Here is a 27,563-nt window from a genome sequence, read left to right as displayed (position 1 = left end):
GTAAATACAGAAAGCACTGTTACACTCACACAGGAGTCAATCAGCTCAGGCTGTGCGAGTTTTTTCCACTACATGACCTTAACCTGAACTTTTCCTCCTCTTCAGGGCACACCCATAAAATATGAAAGCAACTCTGGCCAGTCTGCCATCAAACACAATGTAAAATCTTTAATCACTGGACCAAGCAAGCTGCCCCGGGGAATGCCTCAGCTGGAAATGGTGCCAGAAAACGTGAAGGTGGTGGAGCGAGGAAAATACGAAGATGTGAAGACCGGGGATGCCGTGCGGTCCCGTCACACGTCCGTAGTCAGCTCTGGTCCCTCTGTTCTCAGGTCAACCCTTCATGAAACTCCCAAATCACAGCTGAGCCCTGGGATTTATGATGATACAAATGCTCGGAGGACACCTGTGAACTATCAGAGTCCCATGTCCAGGAGTTCACCCATGATGAATAGAGTTAGTGAGGGTATGTCATTCCTGTCCACAGTAAGACAAATGGTTTTATTATTTGATTGTTTTATTTACTCCATTCTTCTTTATTTTATTCTAGTGGCTTGTCTCAATTTGGAAGTTGGCTAGAATGAATTTTAGAAAGCTGTAAGCTGTTAATTGAAATAAGGAAATGAAAATCTGCCATAATAGAAGAGGGAAGTGGGAATGCAATTCTGTCTCAATTTGCATTTGATTATGGATCACATTGAAAATTGTACCTACAAGGATAATGTTTTAAGGGCAGAAGCTATTCCTGATTTTAAAATGTCTAGATGAGGAAGATGCTTTAGTGAAGTGTAAACAATCTTAGTTTTAAAGTACAGTTCTTTCAGCAGAAGTGTTTTGTGATATAAAATATTCTGTGCTTTGTTGTATTGCAGTCATTAGAAATGTTCCTTGGGAGCCAATGTATTTTTACAGTTAACTTTTCAGTAGAGAAATAAGCATTTTATTAACTTGGGTTTTTCATTGCTTTTAGCTGGAGTATCTTCTGGGAAGTCAACAAATCATGAAAGGAAGAACACACTCACTCCAACACAGAGAGAGAGTGTGCCAGCAAAATCTCCAGTGCCAGGGGTTGATCCTGTAGTGGCTCACAGCCCTTTTGACCCTCACCACAGAGGAGCAACTCCTGAAGTCTACAGGGGTCACCTCCCTCCCCATTTAGATCCTGCTATGCCATTTCACAGGGCTCTGGATCCTGGTAAATACATTTGTGTTGGCTTTTTTTAGTTTTAGAAATACTGTGAGCTTTGATGCACAGAAAGGATACCTTTATAAGGCAGTTGTTAATGGCCAGATATCATTTATAAAGATGTATTTACTGCTATGATTTGATATCAGTCTAGTGGTGATTTAATATCTAACCAAGATACTTAAATTAGTATTGTATAATGTTGTAACTTCCCTTCAGAGCTGCCAACTTAACTTCTGTTTGGTTAAAAAGTTCACAGTATTTATAGAAAAGCATTTATGGAATGTATTAAAAGCCTTCAGGAAAGCTTTACAAAGAAGGATGTGGAAGAGGCTAGAGAATTAAAGTGTAATTCTGTATAATTATATATAGACTTATATATTCTATATAAATCCTCTGTTCAAGACTGATTATTTTCACTGAAGGATTATCAGGTGATATTAAATACAGTGACTTCCTTTTAACCTATCCCTCAGATAACTTCTGTAAAGTATTTTCTAAGTTCTTTGGGTATTTCAGCCTTTTACATTTTCAGAATTTCAGGATTTATAGTTCTATTAAAGTCATCTCTCTAATCTGGATTGTTTAGCACTTTCAGTGTGCATGCAGTGCAGAAATTCAATAAAACACCAGTATTAAAATGCTATTTTCACTCATTTACAACCAACTAGAGAGACTTGATAGCACCTCTTATTGAAGCTTTACAAACACCTTGTGGTGGTGTTCACAGGGGTCTCAGGACAAGGGAAGAGATGAGAATCTTGATTCCATGTTTCAGAAGGCTGATTTATTATTTTATTATATATATTATATTAAAATTATATATTAAAACTATGCTAAAATAATAGAAGAAAGGATTTCATCAGAAGGCCAGCAAGGATAGAAAGGAACGATAATAAAATCTTGTGACTGACCAGAGAGTCCAAGACAGCTGGACTGTGATTGGCCATTAATTAAAAACAACCACATGAGACCAATCACAGATGCACCTGTTGCATTCCACAGCAGCAGATAATCAATGTTTACATTTCCTTTCTGAAGCCTCTCAGCTTCTCAGGAGAAAAGATCCCAATGAAAGGATTTTTCATAAAATATGTCCGTCACAACAGCTGAATGTTTTACTTAATCCAGAATCATCCTGCTTCCTAAACTCCTCTTTTTCCCTTCTTATACCTTCAGCTGCTGCTGCTTACCTGTTCCAAAGGCAGCTGTCCCCCACGCCGGGGTACCCCAGCCAGTACCAGCTGTACGCCATGGAGAACACGCGCCAGACCATCCTCAACGACTACATCACCTCCCAGCAGATGCAAGTCAACCTCCGGCCCGATGTCACCAGGGGCTTGTCCCCCAGGGAGCAAACTCTGGCACTGCCTTATGCAGGAGCACGAGGTGGGCCTGCCTCTCTTTCTGTAATCCTCTCAAAAGTGTGTTTTGGCTGTGCCAGCTGTGGTTTGGATGCACTGATACAAGGCTGTGTGGATAAATGTGTTTGTGATCTTGGATGTCTCACAGCTCATTTGGAAACTGCCTTTTGTGGAAAGGAAAACCACCTCTATAATCAATATTTTTAAGGAGAAGTCTCTGAGAGTTACTGGTGTTCAAGAGGCAGGTTGTTTTCTGCTTGTTTAAATTGGTGATTGGAACCATATTTAGCTCACCATCAAACCTCAGAAAAGAGAATTATATCAAAATGATAACTTCTTCAAAAAGAATATAAAAGCAACAGCCAGAAGTGTAATGTTTGTGATAATGTTGATTGTTTTATTTTTTGGGTAATACCCAAAATTGCTAAAAGATGGGATTATTGAATAGAAGTGGAGTGCATTTTTCCAAAGGGCAATTAAAGGGAGTGCTACAAATGCAGTTTCTGGTATTTTATGTTCCTAAATTGCTGATTGGCAGATGTAAGAGAGTATAAGCAGCTAGAATATAGCTCTACACTTGCCTTATTCTTGTATTTTCTCCACCAAACATTCATTGCTGACTGTGTAGACCATGTCCTGGAGTGGCCATTCTCATGTGTGTCATCTCCTGACAGGAATCATTGACCTGAACAATATGGCCCCCACTATCTTAGTGCCTCATCCTGGAGGAACCAGCACCCCACCCATGGAGAGAATCACATATATCCCTGGCACCCAGCTTACCTTCCCTCCCAGGCCTTACAACCCTGCTTCTCTGTCACCAGGTAAGAGCTCTCATGGCTTGGTGATGGCTTTCATTGTCTGACATGTTGAGGGAATTGACCATCTTTATTCACCTTTCATTAATGCCATCTTTTGATGTTTTCTCAGGAGATGCTTTTTGTATGCACCTCTCACTTGGATAGCAAAGGGGTTTTGATGATATCCTGTGTAGTTACAGTAGAAGCACTGTCAAATTCTGAATCTGCCTCATTCTGTCAGGTCTTTATTTGTAGTAATTTGATTGTAATTCACTAACCCCACTTTACATCTGTTGAAGGGTAGAATTGGGGTCTAGAAGCTCTAACTTTATAGAACCACTTTAGTAAAAGGCTTTTGAGCCTTCCACTGTCACGGTATGTTAAGCCTTGATCTTCCTAAATAAGTGAATAGTCTTGAGTGGAATTAAAATGTATTTGGGAAATTTTGCGGTAAGTGTATGGCAAAATATATGGGCAAGTGTTTACATTGCATGCTTCACTTAAGTAAATTTTTTTGCTCCTTCATTTTACCTTGTGGACCTTCCAGGACACCCCACACACCTGGCAGCTTCTGCAGCTGCAAATGCTGAAAGGGAACGGGAAAGGGAGAGGGAGAAGGAGCGGGAAAGGGAGAGGGAACGTGAACGAGAGCGGGAAAGAGAACGGGAACGAGAGAGGGAGAGAATCACCTCAGTCCCTGCTGAACTTTATCTCCGACCAGGTGAGGGCACACGGACACACTTGGATCACTTGTCTTGTACACTGTAACTGCTCATTTTCTGCAGTCACTGTTAGTAAATACCATTTACAGTTTGCTTTTACTCTTCACTTTAGGCAGGTTCCTGTTGCCCAGCAGTTCTGGTCATAATTGCAACTTCTGCAACTTTCTCTCAAAGCAATGTAGCACCCAAAGAGGAGTGAATCCTCATTGTCACTGGCACAGCTTGTATGTCATTTAGAGCACTGTGAACAGATTTAAATCTCATCCAGAGTGGTGGAGACAGCTGGGAAGGGACGTGGAGGAGGCAGCATTGATACATAGTCCTGCATTGTTATAAGAGTATCCAGAGCGGTGGAGACAGCTGGGAAGGGATGTGGGAACATTGATTCACAGTGCTACACTGTTGTACAGTAATAATTTCTTTTGGTTTGTTCCCCTCCGCTCTGTCCTGCAGGTGCAGAGCAGCCTGGCAGACCCGGCAGCCATGGATATGTCCGGTCCCCATCCCCCTCTGTGAGAAGCCAGGAAAACATTCTGCAGCAAAGGCCAAGTATATTCCAAGGAACCAATGGGACAAGTGTAATCACACCTTTGGATCCTGCTGCTCAGCTACGTATCATGTATGTGTTAGAAGTTAATGTGGCACAGATATATATTCTAATATTTCAGCTTATTAAAAAGTGCATTTAGGCTTAAGGATATTTCACTATATGAAATATAGTGGATTATTTGATATATCAAAGCATTTTCATCAGTGCATTTTGGGTAGAAATTAGTGTCAGAAAAGCTTTGCTTTATTGTGTTCATGGCTCTAGTTCTTTCCATGTGATGTAATTGAGGCTATTCAATGTTTGGCCACAGGCAGCTCACCCCTGGCGCTCCCTCTATCACTCAAGGCTTGCCAGCTTCCCGTTACAACACTGCTGCTGATGCCCTGGCAGCCCTCGTGGATGCTGCAGCCTCTGCTCCTCAGATGGAAGTTGCCAAAGCAAAGGAGAGCAAGCACGAAGGAACCAGGATAGAAGAGAACATGGGCCGCAGGTCAGCTGTGGTGACTGACCAGCAGCAGATGGAGCAGAAGACCCTGGAGGTAGAAAAGAGGCCTGTGCAGTGCCCCTATACATCTGCCAATTACTCTGGTGGCAAGTCCCAGGGACAGACTTCATCAGTAGTCTATTCAGAGGCTGGTAAAGAGAAAGGACCTCCTCCTAAATCCAGGTACGAGGAAGAGCTGAGAACTCGAGGAAAGACCACAATTACTGCTGCTAACTTCATAGATGTGATCATCACTCGCCAGATTGCTTCAGACAAGGATGCTCGAGATAGGGGCTCTCAAAGTTCAGATTCTTCCAGTAGTTGTACGTATCTTAGTCACTCTCTACTTCTTTGCTGTCTGTCTTAGCCTTTAGGGAAATGATGTGAAATGATTCAGATGTTTAATGATAAAATATTCAGCTCTGCAAAGCAGAAACACTTGATAGACAAATACAGTTTTTGCATATAGTTACTCTTGCAAAATCAGAGTTGTTTGCTTTATTCAGATTCCATGCTACAGCAGGAATGCAGGATCATAAGAGTAACATTTTCAGAATTCAGGAAACTGAAAATTACTTTGTTTATGTTGGAACACTGTTTCATGGAAGTATTTGTATCACCATGGTTATTGTGAGAAGGCAACAGTGTTTTGACTTTCATTCACTGATGCCATTTTACTGGTGTTGCTAAGTATAGACAACAAAAATTTTCTGTTGTATTTACATCTTATTCCACAACCTTTGCTTGATATTCAGTGTCCTCACACCGGTATGAAGCTCCTGGAGATGCCATTGAGGTGATCAGCCCTGCAAATTCACCTGTACCTGCTCAAGAAAAGCTGCAGCCCTATCAACAAGAGACACCCAAACCAAGCCAGGCAGAGAGTAAGTTCATCTACATATGGAAATATTCTCACAGTCACCTTTCTTAGATTTGTAAGCACAGAAGTTTCAAGCCTTGAAGCTTAACAGAGTGACCTTTTCTGTTTCAAGCAGCTGACCCCAACAGGCCGTACGAGGGCCCCATTCACCGCTACAGGACACAGCAGGAGCCCCCCTCACCCCAGCAACCTCCACCTCCCTCTTCCCAGGCTGAGGGGATGGCACACGTGCCCAGGACCCATCGGCTCATCACCCTTGCTGATCACATCTGTGTAGGTTTTATAATTATGGCTTTTATTTGGGAGTATTACAAAACATTGTATCTGAATTTATAACCTCATTTATTGCCATTAGGCTTGTCTAGTTCATGAATACCTACACTGTGGCCAGTGTCTAATCAAAATCTCTTTTCTATTTCTTTTGGTGACATCCAGCAAATTATCACACAAGACTTTGCTAGAAACCAAGCAGCTTCTCAGGCCTCTTTGCAGCCTCCCACCACTACATTCCAGAATTCCAGCCCTGCTCCAACTCCTGCTTCTGGCCGGGCAAAGACCTCGAGCCGCTACAGCCCCGAGGCGCAGCCACAGCCCGTGCACCACCAGCGGCCAGGGGCCAGAGTGTCCCCTGAGAACCTCTCTGACAAGGCCAGGGGAAGGTAATCCAGGGATTCAGTCTAACTGCAGCTTTAATTGATGCCCAGATATGATATAGTGCAGTAATCTTGGTGGAGATTGGAAGTAAAGGTGCCTTTTGATCTTATTTTTAGGCAAAGTCTGTCTCCTACTCTTTCACCAAGTGCTTGGCTCCATAACATAACTTAAAGCTGTTTTCCCTTTGCTACTTCTCCTAATATCCAGTCTTTAGACAGCTGAAAACATGTAATAACTTAAAATTTACCAGAGTTGTTATGGACAATGCATCGTCATCTTTTTAAGCTCACTAAAGCATGTAACATGTAACTACACATAAGCAGTTATGTAGGAACTGTAAAATTACATGAGTTAACTACTGCTGTACATGCATTGAGAGTAATTATCTGTCTCTGAATTGTGGATGTAGGCCTGGAAAATCTCCAGAGAGGAGTCATGTCCCCTCAGAGCCCTACGAGCCAATCTCGCCACCTCAGGTCCCGGTTGTACATGAGAAACAGGAAAATGTTCTTTTGCTTTCCCAAAGAACTGAGCCTACTGAACAGAGGTAGGTGTAAAACTGACTTTTAAAGACATAATTCTGAATATTTGTGCTGCAAACTGTGCCTTTATTAAAGAGCAATTCAACTGACCTTCCTCTGGTGCCACAGGCAAGTTGTTAATCACTGTCAATCCTTCTGCACTAACATCCAAAACTTGCAATTTGGGAAGTGCTTTGGGAAGGCTGAGGGAAAGGTCACATGTTGGTGCTCTGTCTTAAGTTTCTTGGTGCAAGCAGAGTGTTCTGTGTCACATCTGAGAGAATGTTAGAGTGAAACTCCTCGTGATTGCCAGTTCTGTAAAACTTAAGTGAGTTTTGAGAAAGGTTTTTATTAAATCATTCACTCTTTTCCTGCCTGGTTGGATTCCTGGTTACTGTCCTGGTGGAGAGGGGAGGAACCACTTGAAATATCACTAAGCTAAGGAGGTTCCAGGAGGAGTGAAGTGGGGTGTCCATGCATCGGGCAACCCTGTCCCAGTCTGTCAGATCTGCACCCCAAAATTGCACAGAACCTTCACGGGGTTCCTGGCAGTGCTGGTGTCTGCACACTGGAGTGGGAGCTCCTGTATTTGCCCTGCTGAGCAAGGAAGAGCACACCAAAGTACTTAAACCAAAGATTTAAGCCTCATGCTGATAAAACTGATTCCAATTTCCATGGGGGTTTTCAACTCTGCAGTTGCTGCAGGGCTGTCACGGTCCATGATGGATGTCAGGTAGATGCAAAGGGATTTTCAGAAGCATGGCCGGGGATATTGCACTTTTTAGAAATGTAAGGATCTTGGGCTAGGAAATCTAGATTATTTTTTTCTTCATTTTTAGATTATTTTTTAATTTACGTACACGTTGTTTGGTTTTTTAATTGAAGCTTATTTGTCAGATTGCTGCTGCTTAAGCAAACTCAGTTATTATTGAGCGCCCCAGTGTTCATATGACTGTTGGTGGTTTCTGGCTGACTGCTTTTGGGAAGGTTTAAATGTGCATCTTACAAGTTCTGTCTCTTTGACACGTGTTGGTCTTGGCAGGACTGACTCTCGCTCTCCAGGCAGTATCAGTTACCTGCCTTCGTTTTTCACCAAACTTGAGAACACTTCACCAATGGTAAAATCCAAGAAACAGGAGATATTTCGAAAGCTGAACTCATCTGGTGGAGGTGACTCTGACATGGGTATGCAGGACTTGCCTTTTCACTCAATTTTTCCAGCTTAAGCTTCATGTGACTTTCACCTGCAGATGTCTTGACCTAAATATGATCAAATAATCCAAATTAATATAAATCTATTAATATAAAACACATATAATAATTTATGAACATAGAACTAGAAGGTTAGATTATTTTCATATACTGTTGTATGTCACATCATTCTTGCACTTAATTTAAGAGGTGCAAACCACATAATTCTAATTAGAGAGTTGTTAAAACCTGACATTATTCTAACTAACTGTAATTTGCTTTGTATCAATGATACACCTTTTCCTATTTGGAAAGGTGTCTTGAAATGAAATAGTTTGTGTTTTCTTGGCCCTTATGATTATGTCTTTTAAACAGCATTTTAGTATAATTCCAGTAATGAACACTGACATTATGCAATATGATACTAGAACTATATTTTTGCTTTTTTTTTGTGCAGTAGGGCTACTGCTGATCACTTAGTGATCATCACTACTGAAAAATTCAGTGAAATGTTTTGTTTTAATTGCAGCAACTGCTCAGCCAGGGACTGAAATATTCAATTTGCCAGCAGTCACTACCTCAGGTAAGTTCTTCAATAAAAGAAACAACATATGTTCCAGAAAAATGTCATGTCTTTAATACCTTCAATTTATACTCTTTGGGGAGTTCAGTAAAAGAGGAAAATGGTGCAAATTTAAAAGCTAATATTCTACATGAAAACTTATTTCCTGCACCATAAGGAAAAGCAAAATGGCCAAATCTTTCCCCACACCCCTTTGTAATTTCTCCGAGATACACTTTCTGCCTCCGTTCCCACCTTTCCCTGTGTTTTTTCTTCTCTCCCAGGTGCAGTCAGTTCTAGGGGTCACTCCTTTGCAGATCCTGCCAGTAATCTGGGTCTGGAGGACATTATTAGGAAAGCACTGATGGGGAACTTTGATGACAAGAGTGAGGAGCACGGGGTTGTCATGGCCCAGCCTCTCGCCGTGGCCCCGGGCAGCTCCGGCGCCGCGGTGCCGGCGACTAACGAGACACGGAGGGAAGAAGCCAATCCATCTCCAAATTCAGGTATTGCAGCTCCCAGATATCCCAGGGCCTCAAAGAAAATAAATAAATCAAGGGTTTGAATAACATGGTATCACTGAAAATCACTGTCTTTCCTCTGTAACTGGCAGAGGTGGTGTTTGCATTTATCGTTCTGGCTTTTCCAACAACACTAATGGAACAGGAAAAGAAGAACAGGGTGTATTGGATACCTAAAACTTCTCAGTGCTACTTGATCATTTCTAGAAACAAACTACTAAAATGTGGTTGGTGAAATCTGTCCCTTGTGTTGCCAGGTGGGGCAGTCAGCAAGCAGAAGCTCATCGGCAAGTCAAACAGTAGGAAGTCAAAGTCTCCAATTCCTGGGCAGGGATATTTGGGAACTGAAAGACCTTCTTCTGTCTCATCTGTACATTCAGAAGGGGACTACCACAGACAGACTCCAGTGTGGGCCTGGGAAGACAGGCCTTCATCAACAGGTGAGGAAGGGGCTTCTTTCAGAGGCATTTGCAGTCTCAGGTGTTGTACTGGATATTGGCCAGAAGCTCCCAGCATTGGGGCTTTTCTGCAGTGGATTTTCTGCTAATTGTCACAACCCAGGCCAACCCAGATCTCTCAGAACAGCTCATGTTTTTGCCTTCTGATGCAGGTTCCACCCAGTTTCCATACAACCCTCTGACCATGAGGATGCTGAGCAGCACCCCCCCGACCTCCATCGCCTGTGCCCCCCCGTCCATGAGCCAAGCAACCACTCACCCACAGAACAGGATCTGGGAGCGAGAGCCTGCACCACTGCTTTCAGCACAATATGAGACTCTGTCTGACAGTGATGACTGAACTATGCAGATTATTTTTTTTTTTTTTAATTTGCGGGTCAAAAAAAAAGAAATCTATTTTTGACTTGTGCCCACAGAGACTTTCCAAGAGAGCAAGGGCCACACAATGAAGAATTGCTGGAGAGTCCGTGAAATGCCTTCTGCACAGGCTGTGTGTGTGGAGGATTGTGGTCGAGAAGGTTGACTTAGTAAAGATAAATATGTAAAGAGTTTTTAAAAATGTGGACTATTCCTGCTCTACATCTATTTGTAAAGAAAACCATAATGTCTTTTAAATCATTCTTCTGTAAATAGAGAGTACTTTTTGCAGTGTTTTTTCCCTTGCTATAGTATCTGGTGTACTTATGTTCAAATCATTGCCTAAACTTTGGGGGTCATTTTGTAATTTTTTTTAAGCATTTTCTCCAGTGTAGAATACTCTTCATAACCCTAGCCTCCCTCTCAGCCTAACCTAACCAGAACCCCAATCTCCCAACCATCATTGCCCATTTAATGCCGTGCCACTTCCTGCAGGCATTGTGCTTTTATATAATTTTTTTTCCCTAGACACACTTTCTCAGTGGTGTTCAAGCTCTTGTGAAAATGTTGATTTTTAAGACTGACCCCTTAGTGAATTCTGTACATTAACATAACTCCAGTTCGCTGGAATAAGATGATATATTTCTTTGGAATTTGAAATTCTGCCACATTGTAAAATTTTGGTGCAGTTGGTTTTATTTAGCAACACTGCAGAAATATTATTGCATGGGTATGTTATGGTTCATTTTTAAAAGGTTAAAGAAACAAAAAAAGAACAGCTTCTGGAGGCATACCTCACTGTTATGCACACTGGGAATTTTAACTGTGCCCTAAAAGCCTATTCTTAGTGTTCTCTGTTTCTGCATTGTATGCAGTCAAAACAGGCTACTAAATTTTACTGTCATATTTAACCACAGCAAATGGCTTTTCTGAACAGAGGCTCTGGGTGGGTTGATAAATCCTTTAAGAAGAAAAAGCTCCACATCCCAAGTTTAAATAAAACAAAGTGCTTTTATAGAATAATTGAGCAACACACGAGTCAACTACTTGGCTTCTGTTACAACCAGTTTGAAATAGGTACTGTGATTTTTTTCCTTCCTCCAATCTGATTTTAAAATCTTTATGTAATAATTATTTTGAAGTTTGCGTCCCAGTCCCTGTCCCTCTAAGCAAGCCTTTGGTGGAAGTCCTTACAAATGCTTGGCTTAACTCCTGAAGTGTGCAATACTTGTTAGGGTGATTTTTATTTTTAAATTGTATATGGTACTAGGAGAGTCTCCTGAATCATTCATCTATCAATGCTTGCTATGATGTGCTTGTAGCTCATGTACACATCCATCCATCTGGGCAGTGATGGCACAGGCTGTCCTGACATCCATCTCCAAAAGCATCTTCATTTTATGCTGCACTGACCTCAGGAAGTGAATTCACATCTTCTGGGGTAGAAGGACTGATTCACAGATAGCACTGAGCTGGGGGGTGGCGTGGTCTGTCAGATTCCAAACTGCTTTTGCATCTCATTCATCAACAGGGTCTTTGCCTTGGAGTTATTTCCAGTGAGAAATATTTTGGGATTTGCTGTATTTGTGATGCGTTGTATGGAAGGTGTAATGCAGTGTGTAACCTCGAGTCCTGTGAGCTCTGCAGCCCAGGGACTGCCATGGTCCACTTACAAACAGGAAGAAGCACAGAACTATTTATCAATAGCAAATTTATTTTCAGTCCTTTAAGGAAAGCCTTTTTGCCCCAAGTGTGGGAAACAAAATTCCAAAGGAACTCATTTGGAAACTTGACACTGTTGAAAATACAGAACTATTTTGCTACTTTTTGTAAACACTGCATCATAATAGATCTGTTGGCAGTCTTAAATCTCCTTGCAGTCTTTCTCTGAGAAAGATTTCTCTCATCCTCCCTTCCTTTACCCTTCTGGCTTGAAGCAGTGAAGTTTTCATCCTGTTTGTAGACCTGTGCTCTTATTTTAACTTTCTTTTTTGGTTCCCACAGCAACATATACTGGAAAATGATCTGCCCTTTTTGTAGATTTAAATTTGGAGTGGAGAGTTAAGTTCCATTCTTAAACTCACTTGTTCTCACTTTCTTAGTGTAACAAATACAATGTGAAAGAGGCATGTACAGACAAATGTCTTTGCTACCTGTACAGTAAGTATAGCATGTTCATTGCAAAGCTTCATGTTACTGCTGCAGCAGCAGCAAGATATCCAAAGTAGGATAGTCACAATCTCCTAAGATACAGTTTGAGTGGCATTTGCACATAAAATGTTGCTGCTTTTTTTTGTTTGTTATCCGAGTTTTAACTTCTCCAGTGTAAAAACCTCTCCAGAGCCTAAGTTAGGGTTTACCACAATTCCAGTAATCTTCAAGTATGGAATTACATCTGCCCTGTTTCAGACAGGAAGGTGTTTGTAAGTCATGTTTACAAAGTGTAGTTTACTACAAATTTTTACCTGATTTCTGATCAGCGCTTTCACAATGCTTTCATCTTGATATGGTTCGTGATTCTGATATGAAATCATTTAAGACTTGAAAAACCCATGCATCATAATTTCCACACAATGTCTTCACTAGACAGTGACTTCTGGATTCAGACCAATCAATAAAGGGGATCAGTTCTCCACTTGCTTTTCCTGTGTCTCCCTTTGTTTTGCAGCATCAGGCAAGAGCCTGCTCCCAGGGTGCTGCAGGTGACACTGCTGCCCTCCAAGCTCTGCTGCTTCAAACCCCAAACCCAGCACCTGAGAGAAGGCTGGCTCTGATGTGCCAGAGCCTTTCTGTCAGTACAGCCCTGTTTTTATTTCCTAGCTTGCTGAGAACAAAGCTCTGTATGTGACTGAAGTTTTCCAGCTTCCATGAACTTCTGCTCTAGAAAACCTGTGTGCCTCCTCCTCTTAGCTCAGAGTTCAGAGGTGAAGCTGCTACTGTAAGTAAATTAATAATGATGTAATTACATTGAGGGTTGTACCAACCAGCGGCAGTTCTGACAGCTGAGAGGTTAAAATAGTGACAGAATTAGTTCTACTATCCTAACTAAATAAGGATTTGGTAATTTCTGGTTTAATTTTCTTCTTTTTTCAACATCAGGCTTCCTGGCAGGGCAGGACTGAGAAATTCTGTTATCTAAAGCAGCTGTTGATGCTTGATTCACATGAAGGCAGTAGCTGACAAAGCTGGGTTTGTACACAGCATCTTTTCCAACAGGAAGCCTCAGCATTCAAGCACTGACCTGTCCAAGGGAGAAGACAACTCTGGCACTCCATGTGCTCTCCACTGCAGCCAAGTGTTTTATTTCTGACAGCAGCTTTGTGTGCTAACAGCCTCACCCCTCCTCTGAGAGGACAACTTCCATCTTTGGATAAAAGAAGAAATGAAAAGAAATTAAGAAATTTGTTGATCTTCAGGCAAGCTGTTGGCCCAGGACAAGGAGCTGCAGCTGTTGCAGGACAGGTACAGCCTGGGAGATGCTCTGCTGCAGTTCAAACACACTGAACTGCAGCACTGATAGAAGTACAGCCCCTGCTGTGCTGTACAACATGTAAAGAGTGAGACAATTCCTTCCTTGCAACATGTAAATTGTGAGGCAATTGTTGATCAATGTTCCTTTTCAAGACTTGCTCCAGGACAGCCATGTTTTGAACCTGAACACTTGTGTGGGCAGGCAGGAGTAGCAAACTGACTCTAACACAGTGTTAATACCAGACCAAACTTGCACTTAGGCAGCCAAAATTAAATCACTTAGCACAGCAGGTCAGTCAAACCACAGACTACACCACAAATTCACACAGTTAAGATTTCACACCTTTATTTTGGGCTGTTAGGCAGTGGCAGCCCTTCCTCTTACACAGTCCTGAAACTCCTCATTGCTGTTTGTCTGGAGAATTGCACCAAGCTGTTCCCAGGCTGCCTGTGCTGAGCAACCCTTGCTGCCTTCAGTCACCTCAAGCTTGGACTCTGTGCCCAAACTTATTTGAAGCCCTTTCTCCTCTTGGCCAGCTCAGCTAGTTCCTCCTGGATATGCTGGACAGAAGCAGCATCTCCCTTCTGCTGTGCCTGCTTAAGAGCTTCTTTGTACACTTGTTTTGCTTGCAGGAAATCTTCTGTAGCAAGAGGGAAAAGAGGCTTGGCTACCCAGTTCCATCACCCATTTTCAGAGCCCCCTCCTCATGCTGATCACATGCAAAGGACAAGGACTACTGGGAACACATCAAGATCTAGGGAGGCTCAGAAAACATCCTGCAGATTGCCAACTCTGAGAGCTGGAGAGCAGCAGTGATGATGGGACGTGATTCTGCTTAAACTGTCACAGAAACAAATCTCATGCATGTCTTCTGTCCTTTTGGAAAAGTTACTGGACACAAAGGACATGGGAAACAAGATCTCCTGGCAACCTTTTGGGTCAGTTTATGAAGTCAGACCTACTGTTTAAACCAAAACTAACTACCCCAAACCAGCACTGTAGCTCAGCCCTACAACACAGATCCAGATCTCTGCAGCCAGCACCAGCTCAGTGCCAGGCTGGGTGTGTATTCACTGACCTTTGTGCATGAGGATTGCTGCCAGGTTGCTGAGCACCATGTGCTCCTCGGGGTGCTGTGTGTCCCGTGCCAGCTGAGCTGCCCTCCTGCTGAGGGCCAGCGCCTCCTCGTAGCATCCCTGAGCGTCCAGCACCGTGGCCAGGTCACTCAGCAGCACCACACTCTGCACCAGGAGGGAAAAGGGAAGCTTGTGGAGCACTCTGGGCAGCACAAGCACCACATTCATCCCCTGCCACACCAGTTAAAGAAGTATCTCCCAGAGAAGCGTTCAGTAAGGAAGTGTCCTGTTATTTCCGTATTTGCAAGCTCGTCCTTCCTGGCAGGAAAACAGCCTTGGGTAGTGCTGATGTCTGATGGCAGCAGAGCTGCTCCAAGGCTGCCTCATTCCCTCCAGATCAGCCTTTCCTTCCCTGGAGCCCTACTGCTGTACAAATCACCTGTGGATGAGTGTCTCCCTGAACATCACTGGATATCTGCAGAGCCTTCTCATACATTTTCTGTGCTGCTGAGAGCTCGTTGATGTTCAGGAGGTAGCGGCCGTAGGAGTCCAGGCTCATGCCAAGCAGGAGCTGGGTGTTGGCCTTTTCTTCAGCTGCAAACAGAGAGGAGTGAGGTGAGCACTGCCTCAGGATCCAGCATCCATCCTGCCACAGCAGAAACTCAGGCAGTGGGAAGAGAATGGATCGACATGAAGATGGTGCTTAGGAATACAGAAACAACATCAAGGACAGGGAAACAGAGAAAATATGCGAAACCTTTGGCAGACAAGGCTGCCCACCTGATAAGACATCCTCAGGCAAGTCCTTCTGCTTGGCAATCTTCTCCTCTAAGGTCAGAATGCAGAACTGGTAGCCAGCTACAGCTAATTTGTGCCTGCAAAGTGCAAAGCAAAGCTCCTATTCTTGAAGGATCCCTCATTGAAAATCCTCTGCTTGGCCACCCCACCAGCCCTGCAAGGCTGAGGTGAAGGCAGGTGACACCTGCAGCTGGGAACTCACTGTTTCTGAGCAGCGTAGATACTGGCCAGCTTGAGGGACACCTCAAGGACCGCGTTGTCATCCTGCCAGGAGGACACACAATGCAACTGTTACTCTTCTTGTACCTCCTCAAGAGAAACATTACTTTGTCAGAGAGTTTAGACCTTAAAAATCCCCATCTTGTTGCCTCCAGTACTAGCATCCATTAAATATTGCCAATTTCCAGTAAGAGGCATTACAGCACAAGAAATAAGGTAAAGAGAAGGGCACCACTGGGAGCCTGTCTCAGAACATACCTCCTTTGTGTCCCCTGCAAGCATGTAGCTCATTGTTGCTTTGTAGAGCTTTTCTGCCTGCAACAAGAGTTTTGAAGAGGATACTGAGAAATTGTGGCATTTAAAACAATACAGAGGCAAACTACATAGAGGGACCTGGCTCAAACTTGTTGCATTTACACTACACCAAGAGCAGTTTGGAGAGAAAGGCTGAGCAGAGCCCAAGTGGGACCGAACCAGTGGCTCCTTTCAGTTTCAACTGCAGTGCTGAACTGCAGCATTTCACAGAAAGAAGCATTCCTTCTCCTGCACACCATGTTGGAGCTCAACATTTACCTGTGAGAGCATCTTTCTTAACCTGCTGTGCTCATGGGACAGCAGTCCTGAGTTGGATCACTCTGCTTTGCACTGGGACATCTCTGCCCCACAGCTCCGAGTCTGCAGCTTGTGCCAGCACCCCACACCTTTGACATCATGGACAAGATGTCAACATCTAAAAATTCATTGGGAAAACCCAGAGTTGCTCACATTGTCCAGCTGTCCCTGCATGTAGGCCACGTTCCCCATCTGGAAAAGACAGACAACGCTCAAGCTCTACCGAGGCGACGCGGACGAGCCTCAGCCGCTTTTCCTTCTGTGCCCCGAGCCCGGCTCTCACCATGCTGTACGTGTAGATGATGGCCTGCCTGTTCTCCTGCTGGTGTGCCCGCCGCAGGGCCTGGTGCAGGAGCTGCTCGGCCTCCGCCAGCTCCCCCTTCATGGTGCTGAGCTGCGGGGGCAGCGGGATCGGTCAGTGCCGGGCAGTGCCGGCAGAGCCCACAGTGCCCGCACAGCGCCCGCACAGCGTCTATAGAGTCCGCACAGAGCCTGCCGCGCCCGGACAGTGCCCGCAGAGCGTCTATAGAGTCCGCACAGCGCCCGCAGAGCCGACAGTGCCCGCACGGTGCCCGTAGAGCCCGCGCAGAGCCCGCACAGCGCCCGCACAGTGCCCGCACATTGCCCGCAGAGCCCGCAGCACTGGCAGTGCCCGCAGCGCCCGCGCCTCACCTTGGCTCTCTTCAACAGCAGGATGATGGCATCCTCGCCGTCCTCCTCGGCGTCCCGAGGGAACAGGGAGAGCCCTGCGGGGACAGCGCGGTGGGTGCCCGGTGCCGGTTCCGCGCCGCCCGTGCCCGCCGCCCAGCTCACCTCCCAGGAAGGCCAGCGCAGCGCCGGCGGGCCGTGCCCATCGCGGCCGCGCCCGCCCCGCGGTGCCGGTGCCGCTGTCCCCGCGGTGTCCCCGGTGTGCCGCTGTCCAGGCGGGCCGGGGCAGGGCGGGGCGGCGCCGGGGGCACAACCGGGACAGCGCCCGCGGCAGCGCGCCCGCCACCGCCGCCATCCCCTGCGGGCCCTTTAAGAGCGCGCGTGACGTCAGCAAGGGCACGGGGCGGTGTCATGACGTCACTCCCGGAGCGGGAACTGTAACCGGAGCTGGAGCGGGATCGGGATCGAGACCGGGATCGGGATCGGGCCGTGCTCAGGAACAGCCCCGGGAGTGGGGCGGGAGCGGGTCCCGCCGCTCTGCCCTCTCTGGTGAGCAGCGCCCCCGCCATGCCGGGCTCCTCAGAACACGGAGCGGGAGACGGAGATGGGGAAGGGGCGGGAGCAGCCTCCGGGAAGGGCTGAGGGAGCCGGGGGGCAGCAGCGGATCTGATCCGTGTGTGTGAATGCCCTCGGAGGGTGCCCGGGGCTGCACCGCGCTCTGCTCGTCCCGAGGAACGTGGGGAACATCCTGTGGGCAGCGAGCCGTGCTTCCCACAGGACCTGTCCATGTGGGGACATCCCGGAGACACCCGTGTGTCTGTGGGGAATCCCCTTCCCAGAACGTGTAAAAAAAACATTTTAGGAGTTGTTTTAAAGCATCTTAAAGGATGCCGTTCCTTGGTCGGGATGGGGTGCCCAGCTAACCCCCTGATGCTCAGTGTCCATGGTGACCCCAAGGATTTCCCACTGTCTCGTTTGCAGGGATGAGCCCGTGCCCGAGGGATGGACGGCAGCACCTTGCCCGCAGTGGCAGAAGAGCTCCTGAGAGAGATCAGAAAGGCTTTTCAGGAGACCTCGCAGGGTATGTGGGGATGCCAGCAGGAGGGGCCAGGCACTGTCTCTGTCACAGGGCCTGTCACACCCCGGGCCTCACAGCTGGCCTGCAATAGAAGAAATAACAGTTAATAGAAGGAATTACAATTCTTGATTTTCGAGTATACCAATAACAAAAAAGAAGACAAAGCCATTAGTATAAAAACAGATTTAAAAAGACACACGAAAATTTTTGTAACTTAACCTACCTGCATAAGTAAATGTGTATACGTACCTTATTAAATTTCTGTAAAACTTTTGGTAATTATATTAACACTAATTACTTTGCACTAATGAAAATAAGGTATTTTAATGTAGTTAATGACTTAAAATTATGCTTTGTTAAGAATATATAAGCTAGAGAACACGCAGAATAAAACCTTTTTATTTTAAACTCACGTAGCACCTGCACCTCACGCAGCGCTGATGAGGGCCCTGTGCCTCCCCTTTCCCGCCTGACCCTGCTGTCTCAGGGACCTCGATGTCCCTTTTTGTGACAACAGAAGCACAGATAATGAGGAGCAGGCCCTCCTCCAAGTCAAATTCAAAAATCACTGCACTTTGGACTCTTTATAATGTGACTTATGGGTTCTGCTGCTTCTTAGAGCTCCTGGTGCCCGTGGTCACACCTGAGGGATGATAAATTAATGCTCCGGGCAGGAATTCTGCTGTGCCTCTACGCTGCTGGTTCTACAGACTCACCAATCCCAAAACTGGGCTTGGGAAGGGGAATTTCCCAAAGCCGTGTCCTGGCTGACCGGCAGAGGGAGCGTGCTGCTGCTGCTCCGAGGGACAGGAACAACTTCCCAGGGCTTCAGTGCAAGGAGCACCAGCCAGCGCTGAAATCCTGGCCAATTCCAGCAGCTAGTTAAGGATAATTACCTTTGCTGGATCTATGCTGAGAGAATATCAGTGTTTGTGTTTGCTGGATGAGCTGCACAGGGTGGCTCTTCCCAAGGAAAGGATGTGCTGAAGGAATATTTTTAACTGCACAAAACCCAAACAAATAAGAATTCAGATAAATCTGTCGTGAGCACTACGTGGGAGTGAGGAATGGGCAGAGACTTCATGTCTAAACTGTCAGAGTGACCCCAGTAACAGCTTTTTGGCACACTTGTAATATGGCTCCTGTCAGGTTAGGGTAGATCCAAAATCTACATGTGACTTTTAAAAGGGCTTTATAAATCCTGTTGTAAACTGAGCAAAAAAAGAAGTTCACATCCCTTTAAAAATGTCCTTCTTACAGCAGCAGAGCGGTACTAAAGCACACATTGAGGCAGGGCTGTGGGGACAAACTGATTGATCCCTTTGCAGAATTAAATTCAAATAAAGCTGGAAAATTCAAAGCAACAGTGCAGGTCATAGAGAGTGTTTTGAATTGTCAGAAGAGAATTATTTTAAAGTCAAAAATCCAGATCTTCCAGTGGGATATGGAGACAGAGTACACTGTGTCCCCTGGGTGATAACAGAAAGATCAGAGTGGACAAGCAGAGCCTGAGCTGTCAGCTCCAACAAACACAATTTGTGGAGTCTAACTTTCCATCTTGAGGAGAAGTTCCAATAAATGGAGACACAATGTTTCAGTGGGCTGCAGTAAAAGCCATAAACCAGTGGCGCCCTGCAAGACTGTGCTGGGAAAGGAACAACATTTCTAAAGTTGTGAGGCCTGAGTTCTCAGCTCATGCCAGGAGAGTTTCAGGGAAAACAATATATAGATTTTTTTTTAACCAGCTTCTTAAAGTGACAGAGTAAGATGTTGAGGCCTCCTGGGTGCTTTTAAAATAGGATGTCATAAAAGAAAGTGCATTTGGGCTTCTGCTCTTCTTTTTAAAATGAATCCCTGTGGTTGTGATTACTGTGCTTGAAAAGTGCCTCAGCACTGCCACCATGGATCATTTCCCTGCTCCTTGTTGCTCCTCTTGTGGCTAGAGAGGGTGTTGAGAGCTCTGCAGTCCTGTGTGGCCTCTGGGGGTACCTTGGGGGGACAGTGAGCCCCCTGTGATGTGAAATTCTGTAAAATCACAATTCCTTTTCTTTCTGTTGCAGTCCCTGATGACCTGCTGCTGGGGTGAGTGTCTTCTGCTCCAGTTCCTGCCCCTGTCCTGCTGAAGGGCAGCTGGTGGTCAGCTCAGCTCTCAGCCTGGCTTTCCCAGTGCAGCTGAAACACAGAAATGCTGCTGCCTTTGGTGGTACTGAAAATGAAGGTTCTGAAGGAGTTTTTTCCAGAGATTAACAAAATTATCTCTGTATCACTGCATCTCCTGTGATTACTTGCTGTAATTTAAACCCAGGATAGTTAACCTGAGCTCTGGGTCCAGCCTCAGCTCTGGAAGGAGTTTGCTGTGGGAATGTTCCAGGGTGATTCATCCCTCTGTGAGCCCCCTGAGCTCACTCCTGCTCTTTGAGTCATGGGCACGTGTGGTGGAGAGGGAGAGGTGCCCTGAGCATCACCCTGCTCCAGGGAAATGTTAACTTGGAGACTGAGAGTTTTCTTCTGTTTGGGGGCGGTCTCAGGTCAGCTTTGTCACCCTGTGAATGCTTTAATCATTCCCAGCAGTGACCTAAGAGATCCAAGTTTCACAACTGCAGCCCTCCCCAGTTGCTGTTGAAGGTGGAGAAGGGGCATTGTCACAGTGAAAGAAACTTTCAGATTAATCTGAAAAAAAATGTGTTCCTGCCTGCTGGGGCATGAGATCACCAGGAACCCTCCAGGCCTTGGTGCCTTTGTGTTAAAGTTATCTTTAACATAAAGTTACCACACACCACCTGTGACAGGTGTGCTGCCTCCCTCTCCTGGGACCACAGTGGCCTTTGAAAGGTGGGATCAGATTTGAAAGCTTTTGTTTCCTTCTCCTCAGAAAAGAAAAGAGAAATTCCCTTGTTAAGTTTAATAATGGTGGTAACTCTTGGCAGCCAGATTTCCATCAACTCCCTGCATCCAGCAGCTCAGAAGTATTCTGATTTAATTTCCCAATCTCTTCCAAATCTCCAAAGTCCTTGAATTTCCTGTGGGCATTTCCTGTTGAAGTGATCAAATTATATACACAAGAAAAGAATTCCCTAGATTTGAAAAGAGTTCCTGAAACTCACTGAACTCAGCCCCCTTCTGGTCCCAAACCTAATCATGAAGGAATGTCTTACTTAAATGTTCCCCACCCACCTCCTCAGATGGAGCCAGCCCTTCTTGCCTTGAGTTTGTGCAAGTTTTGGTCTTCCTGGAATCTGTCTGTCTGCTTGGCTGCTTATCAGTCAGCTTGACTCAGCCTTGCTGGGGCTCTGCCTTGCTCTGTCCTCCCTGGACTTGGAAACTTTCCCCTTTCTCTTGGGCCCCTGCTTGTGTTTGGTGCTATCTCTTCATCACTGCTGATTTCCTTGTTGTTTACCCTTGGAACCAATCTAGACTAACAGATTTTTCTCAGCTGGTGAAAGGTCTGTGAAGTTAACTGAGTTGCCCCTGAGCTCTTTGGAAACACTCAGAGCAGCTGGATTTACTGGTCTAGAATGACTTTGGAGCCCATGAGCTGTCTGGACAATGGGCTGAAGGTGCAGATGTCCATATTTAACACACACACCTTATCCAAAACCCCCCTTTGGGATGTGCAGTGATCCCCATCCCATAAATGCTGTGCATCCCTGAAAGGGAAAGGGTTTTCAGGGAGAGTGGAGGGACATCAGGCACGTGCTGCCCCTGGATGTTTATCTGGAATAACTTGGCTGTCTCTGAGCCCTGCCCCTAGCTGGGTCACAGATGTAAAACTGATGCTCTCTGGTGTCTCCATGTCTCTAGAGTAATTCCCTGATGTTCTCCAGCTTCCTCCTGATGCAGTTTGGTGGGTAGAGAAAGGATCATTTACCCCTCAGTTGTGACTGTGATGGAGGAGATGTGATCACTACTAAATGATTCACTCATTCCCCAGGGTCTGAACTGATCTCCAGGGGATGAGGAAGGAACCCCAGTTCCTGTTGCTCTAAGAACTGTGGATCATCCTTGCACTCCCCTTTCTCCAGGGAGCTCCATGTGTGCTCCATGCCTGGAGGTGGGATCCAGGACCAGCTGATCAATCCAGGGCAGAGATTGAGGGAGAATCCAGGGCAGCACATCCAGGACAGCCTGGCTGTAGGGTTGAGGTGTCCCAGAGCCCCTTTTGCCCTGAGCACCCCAAGTCTGGCTCTGTGTGCTTCACTGAAATCCCTAGTTGTTCCTTTGTGCTTGTGGGACATTTCCCGTTGCTGCAGCAAGGAAAAATGTCATTCCTTTGCAATGGGCTCCTTCAGGGCTGCCTCTGTCCCTGAGCTGAGCCAGGGGCTCTCCCTTTGTGCTCTGACCTAACCAGAGACACTTCTCTTGCAGGCTGAAGTTCATTTTTGGCCCATCTGCAGTGCCAGCTCTGGATTTGGTGGATCAGCGTTCTGTCACCCGGCTCAGGTCCCCCAGTGGGAGGATTCTCTACCAGGTACAGCTTCTCTTTGCTTTTCCTTTCTGATGGTTTCCAGCTGCCCTCTGAGACAGTGTTTTCCTGACTTGCAGAGCATGGATAAACACAGGGAGGACACCAGTGCTTTACAAGCTCCTGAGGTGACACTGCAGAGCAGCAGCCACAGGCTGGAATTAGAGCAGCACAGTTCAGAACCATTTTCCCTGTGGCTCCCAGCCAGCCAGAGACAATTTATGTGTTTGTGGGCATCACAGTCAGGAGGAAGTTTTCCAGGGATTGCTAATTTTGCTTTATTACTCCCATCCTATCCAGCAGAGGAAGTTCTTCCTCTTGACCAGTTGTACACAACTCATCATTATCTGCCTTCACTCTGTTTCTTTCCTGTCATGACCTCTGCTTGGCAGGAGATCTCTGCTGCCTGGGAGGGAGCAGTGCTGGCCAAACCCGTGGGTTTCACTCTGGTTCAGTGTAGCCAAGGCTGTGAATCACAGGAACATCCCCATGAAATGGCATTTTGGGGAGAAGAGCTCACCTCAGCCCTGAGATCAGTTACAGCACAGGGTGGGAGTGAGGTGAGGAGCTGTTGGTGCTTCATTCTCACCTTCCTGTACTGTGCACAATTCCTTGTTCTGTGGTCCCCAGCACTGGTGGTGTCTCTTTTGGGACAATCTGTCCATGCTGTGAGCCATTGAGCAGCTGCATCCAGCCCATGGCTGAGCATTAGGACCCTGTGTCCCAAAGATTTTTGTCAAAAAGCACCAATTCCTTCTCCTTAGCACTCCCAACCCTCAGGTAGCACAGCTGGGCCTGGTTCTGTGCTGTTCACACACCAGAGAAAGGGAAATGTCTTTGCTCAGTGCTGCAGCACCCAAGAGGAACATTTCCAAGTGCCCCCTCTGCCAAGGACCTTTTCTCCTCCCCTGGAGGTGCTTTGGGGTCCTGTAGGGTGAGAAAAGGGCTGTGAAGTCAGGCCTGGTGCTGGCACAAACCCTTCCCACATGCTCAGAGCTTGCCCTGCTTGGGTTGCATGTGGAGCCTTTATCACTTCTGGGGCCATGGAGAGGACACAGCTCCTCCAGAGGGACATGAACCATAACCAGGGCTCCAGCACAGCCTTGGATTGCAGCTGAGGGCTTGCCTGTGGATGTTTGGTAAAGTCTAGGAAGCTTCCAGCACCCTTAGACAGCAGCTGCCTCCCTGATTAACTGAATGCTCAAAGGCTTTCCCTTTTTTACTGTTGCTTGTCTGAAAATGCCACTGGGCAGAGAGTGGTCACATTCCCTTTGTCAGGCCCTGCAGGCTAAGGCAGAGCTTTGCTGGCCATCCATTATTAATCTGATATTAATAAAGGGCTCAGTTGGTGCACACTGAAAAGGAACAAGTGTCAGAACTGCTCTCCTGCCTCTGCAGGGAGAGGGAGCCTCTGGTTTCCCTTGGAGAAGGAAGCCCTGGCCAGGAGGGTCAGGGAGTTAATGCAGGACAAAGCTCCAGGAAGGAGATTCCTGTGTGCCTCCAGCTGCATTCCTCTCCTGTGGAGCTTGATTGCTGATTAAGGCCACGCTGATGAGTTCATTAACAGAGGAATCTGAAGAGATATTTTCTCTGGGGGTGTGAGGTTGGTGCCATTGTGAAATTCTCCCTCATCACAGCTGTCTGAGATGCAGAAATAAAGAGCAGAGTCTGCCCTGCGGCTGGAGCAGTGACAGGAACACATCTGGGGTCATAGAAACCCAGCCCTGGGTGGGACAGGGCACTGCAGCCACTGGCTCTTCATTCCTGTGCAGGAATGTGTGGGAATGTCCCCCAGCCTGCTCCTGGAGAGAGGGACATCCCTGGACACTGCACAACCAGCCCTGCTATTATCCCCCACAGTCAGCCCTGCCATTGGCACCCAGATGTGGTTCAGCTGGAATGTGAGGTGCTGCTTCCACTTGCAGCTGCCTTGGAGAGCTCATTGAGGCCATGGGCAGCTTCTGTTGTGAAACTCCTCTGGGTCATTACAGCCAAATCTGAGATGCTGATAACTCCCTATCAGCCAGCACATCTCAGGTCCTGCCTCAGGGGAGGAAGGCTCTGCTCAGACAGGCCCTGTGGTGTGGGCAGCCCTTGCCCTGAGGAGCTGAGATGGGAGAAGGAGGAGCCCTCAGTCAAATGAGAGCTGTGATGTGTCCCTTAATGCCCTTCTGATGGAGTGTCCCAGGGCTGGGTGCCTCAGAGCTGGAATCATCCCAGGAGAGCTTGGATGGCACCTGCCCTGTGAGCTCAGGGTAAATCCCTGCCCTTGGATGGCACCTGCCCTGTGAGCTCAGGGTAAATCCCACCTGCTGCAGGGCTGGTGGCTCTGGCTGTGCTGGATGTGGCAGTGTTGGCCTGGCAGCATTTGGGGCAGAGATGCTGAACTGTGGCAGTGGAGGAGGGCAGAGCTTCAGCCCTGCCAGCTGGCACCTGCACTGCTCACATCCTGCACTTTCACTTCTTTTTTATTTTGTCTTTTTTCATCCATTTCCCAGAACTGTGTGGCAGATGCCCCACGGTGAAGGGTTGGAGCAGCAGGCCCTGGCACAGGCTGTGGTGCTGTCTGTCTGTCTGTCTGTCTGTGTCCCTGTGCTGGTGCCTCAGCTGAGCCTCCTGTGCCCCCCACACTGGCAGGGACACCTCCAGGGGGGTTTTTCCTCCTTGAGGCCCAGGGATGAGGACAGCAGAAGGAAATCTCAGCTCAGGGCCAGGGGAGCACCCAGTGCTTGGCAGGGCTGCAGCTGGCCAGGAACAGAGGCACCTTTTTCTCTGTCTTTGGATTGTAGATTTTGCTTTATTAGGCAGAGACTGTGTTCTTGCCATCTAGGTCAGGACTGGGAACGCTGAGCTCAGCCCAAATCTGGCACTGTCTGTCTGTCTGTGGCTCCCCCCCTCCCCAAAGAAAACACTTCTGAAGGAAAGGCACCATCAGAATCCTTCATCTTGGAAAAAGCAATCAAAGGGGCTGCAGGAAAACAAACTTATCACAAGTGAAACAAACTCAGCCTGCTGTAAAAGGAGGACCCAGGGTAAAGGCCAGACTGAAAAAGAAAAAAAAAAAAAAAAAAAAAAGAAGTTTACTCTGAAATGGAAATGTGATTTTTTTGTCCTGGATCTGGGAGTGAGGGGCACTTTGAGGCATTGGCATTTCTGGATGTTCCCTGTTGGGCAGAGGGTGCAGGGAGAGCTCCAGAGGGGGACAGGGGAAGGCTCCCTTTGCACAGGGAGGGACAATGTTCCTCTGGAGGAGCTTGGGATGCCAGGGATGTCCTGGAGGGGAACAGCACTCTGCAGAGCTCCTCTGCCTTTTCACTTTTTGTGTTTATCTTTGGATTTGGGGGTGTGTGTGCCACAAACCCAGCCAGATGGAGAGGGCTGGGCCCTGTGCAGGTGTGTTCTGCTCCTGCAGATCCTTCCCTTCCCATAGGTTGGGCCCCTAAAATCGTTTCCTAAAAGTGATTTTCCAGTCTTGAAGAGACCAAAAGAGAACTAATAATCCACAGGCTGGCTTTCCTATATCCTGCAGTCAGCTCCAGCAGCTCACAGGTTGCTCCATGCTAGAAAAAATGCTTCCCTCACCTGTTTGCTCAGCCTTGTGCCTCAGCACCAGCCTTGCAGGGAACAGCATGTGGGAAAAGCAGGCAGTGCTGTTCCCAAAGCAGAGATGGAGCAGGGAGCTTCTCTGGAGACTTCAGCTTTGTTTATTCAGGCAGATCTGGATTCCAGTAGCTGCAGCTGGTTCTGAGAGCAGAACAGCTTCAGTGGCTGGGAAAGGAGAGGCCTCCCTGCAAGGGCTCAGTGCTGCTCCCTCCTGTCCGCAGCCCGTGGTGGCCCTGGGCTCACACCTGTGACAAGAGTCTGTCATTTCCTCCTGTGAGCCTGCAGGGCTGGGGGGAGCTCACAGGAGGGGCTGGCACTCGATGGCAGCTCAGGGAGTGGAGCCACCACCCCTGTCCTGGTCCCTGGGGCTGGGATCTGCTGCAGGCACAGCTACAGGACAGCCTCACCTGCAGGGAGAGGAGCTTGTGGAGACCCTGAGAAACCTGAGCAGCTTCAAGTGCTTGGGGACACTTCTGTGCAGTGACATCTCCCCTCTCTGCTGGGGCAGTGCACACCCAGCCTGAGTCACAGAAATTAAAGTGAATCCTGCCCTGACTCCTCCTCTGCCTCTGTTTCAGGTCCTTGGCAGCTCAGGCAAACTCTACACCTGCTACAGCTCCTGCCACTTCTGCACCTGCCCTGCCTTTGGCTTTTCTGTGCTGCAGAAGAGTGAGAGCCTTCTGGTGAGTTCTGTGCCTCAGCCTGGGGCTGCCATGGGCAGGGGACAAGGCTCTGCCCTACCCCTTGAACCCCAAATTCCCCCCAAACACGAGTGGAGCTGGCCATGCAGGCTGAGCCTGACCCCTGTGTGGCCTCTGGGAGCCCCAGATTTTGGGTGCTGGGTGCAGGGAGGGATTTAGGTGGTCAGCAGTGGTGGGGAGGGTGCCAGGGACTGTGTGCCAGCTCCCTGCATGGCACTGTGCTGGTGGCAGAGCTGGGGACACTGGGCCCCACCTGTGCCAGGAGGAACCACGTTCCTGGGGGGCTGAGCACTGCACTGAGCACATTTTGGCCAGGATGGATTCCTGAGCCTGGCACCCCAGCCTTGCTCCTGCTCTTAACTTTGCAGTGCAAACACATCCTGGCTGTCTACCTCAGCCAGGCCTTGGGAGCCTGCCAGGAGCTGCCTGTGTCTGAGGAGCAGCTCACAAACATCCTCCTGGCGGAGGAAGAGGATGAAGGATGAAGGAGGAAGAATTTGGATCACTCCTGGATGTGTAACTGGCATTTTTAATATCTGTAAGGCTGTCAAATGCTCATTGAGGCTGGCAGATTTCTTCCTGTGCTGCAGCCAAGTGTGACATTAATTAGTAGCCTGGCACTGATAAATTAATTAATTAGGCCT

At 47.2% G+C, this 27,563-nt stretch overlaps 3 protein-coding genes across 9 annotated transcripts in view; 2 read left to right on the top strand and 1 right to left on the bottom strand.

Moving 5' to 3' along the window:
• NCOR1 (nuclear receptor corepressor 1) overlaps positions 1-12,890 on the top strand; it is a 55,742-nt gene extending 42,852 nt beyond the window's left edge. For 4 of the 7 annotated variants that reach the window (XM_063173940.1, XM_063173939.1, XM_063173938.1 and 1 more), the window contains 16 exons: positions 106-466; positions 971-1,195; positions 2,366-2,575; positions 3,225-3,374; positions 3,898-4,071; positions 4,526-4,691; positions 4,933-5,429; positions 5,862-5,990; positions 6,099-6,259; positions 6,422-6,645; positions 7,050-7,187; positions 8,204-8,346; positions 8,882-8,935; positions 9,199-9,420; positions 9,693-9,875; positions 10,046-12,890. In XM_063173940.1, the coding sequence (XP_063030010.1) occupies positions 106-466; positions 971-1,195; positions 2,366-2,575; positions 3,225-3,374; positions 3,898-4,071; positions 4,526-4,691; positions 4,933-5,429; positions 5,862-5,990; positions 6,099-6,259; positions 6,422-6,645; positions 7,050-7,187; positions 8,204-8,346; positions 8,882-8,935; positions 9,199-9,420; positions 9,693-9,875; positions 10,046-10,233 (3,225 nt within the window). In that variant the 3' untranslated portion in view covers positions 10,234-12,890. Of the gene's footprint in view, positions 1-105; positions 467-970; positions 1,196-2,365; positions 2,576-3,224; positions 3,375-3,897; positions 4,072-4,525; positions 4,692-4,932; positions 5,430-5,861; positions 5,991-6,098; positions 6,260-6,421; positions 6,646-7,049; positions 7,188-8,203; positions 8,347-8,881; positions 8,936-9,198; positions 9,421-9,692; positions 9,876-10,045 lie in introns of those variants that run through there. The other 3 variants (XM_063173937.1, XR_010030240.1, XR_010030241.1) reach the window with 3 other exon arrangements.
• Positions 12,891-14,050: 1,160 nt separating this feature from the next.
• Positions 14,051-17,430, bottom strand: TTC19 (tetratricopeptide repeat domain 19). Its single transcript, XM_063173943.1, has 10 exons — positions 17,241-17,430; positions 17,100-17,173; positions 16,711-16,821; positions 16,581-16,619; positions 16,074-16,130; positions 15,799-15,860; positions 15,579-15,673; positions 15,238-15,392; positions 14,801-14,963; positions 14,051-14,362 (listed from the first exon to the last, which is right to left on the bottom strand). Exons 1-10 carry the CDS (start codon positions 17,428-17,430, stop codon positions 14,229-14,231), a joined length of 1,080 nt encoding a protein of 359 aa, XP_063030013.1. The 3' UTR covers positions 14,051-14,228.
• A 72-nt stretch (positions 17,431-17,502) lies between these two features.
• ZSWIM7 (zinc finger SWIM-type containing 7) lies at positions 17,503-27,555 on the top strand. The gene is made up of 6 exons (XM_063173601.1): positions 17,503-17,624; positions 18,057-18,156; positions 20,214-20,235; positions 22,519-22,621; positions 26,797-26,901; positions 27,288-27,555. Exons 2-6 carry the CDS (start codon positions 18,078-18,080, stop codon positions 27,402-27,404), a joined length of 426 nt encoding a protein of 141 aa, XP_063029671.1. The 5' UTR covers positions 17,503-17,624; positions 18,057-18,077; the 3' UTR covers positions 27,405-27,555.
• Positions 27,556-27,563: the final 8 nt, after the last annotated feature.

The sequence above is a fragment of the Melospiza melodia genome, chromosome 21 (assembly GCF_035770615.1).
Source record: "Melospiza melodia melodia isolate bMelMel2 chromosome 21, bMelMel2.pri, whole genome shotgun sequence".
In the NCBI taxonomy this organism is placed as follows: domain Eukaryota; kingdom Metazoa; phylum Chordata; class Aves; order Passeriformes; family Passerellidae; genus Melospiza; species Melospiza melodia.
The sequence above is the reverse complement of the archived record's forward strand: the minus strand, read 5'-3'. Positions and strand labels throughout refer to the sequence as shown.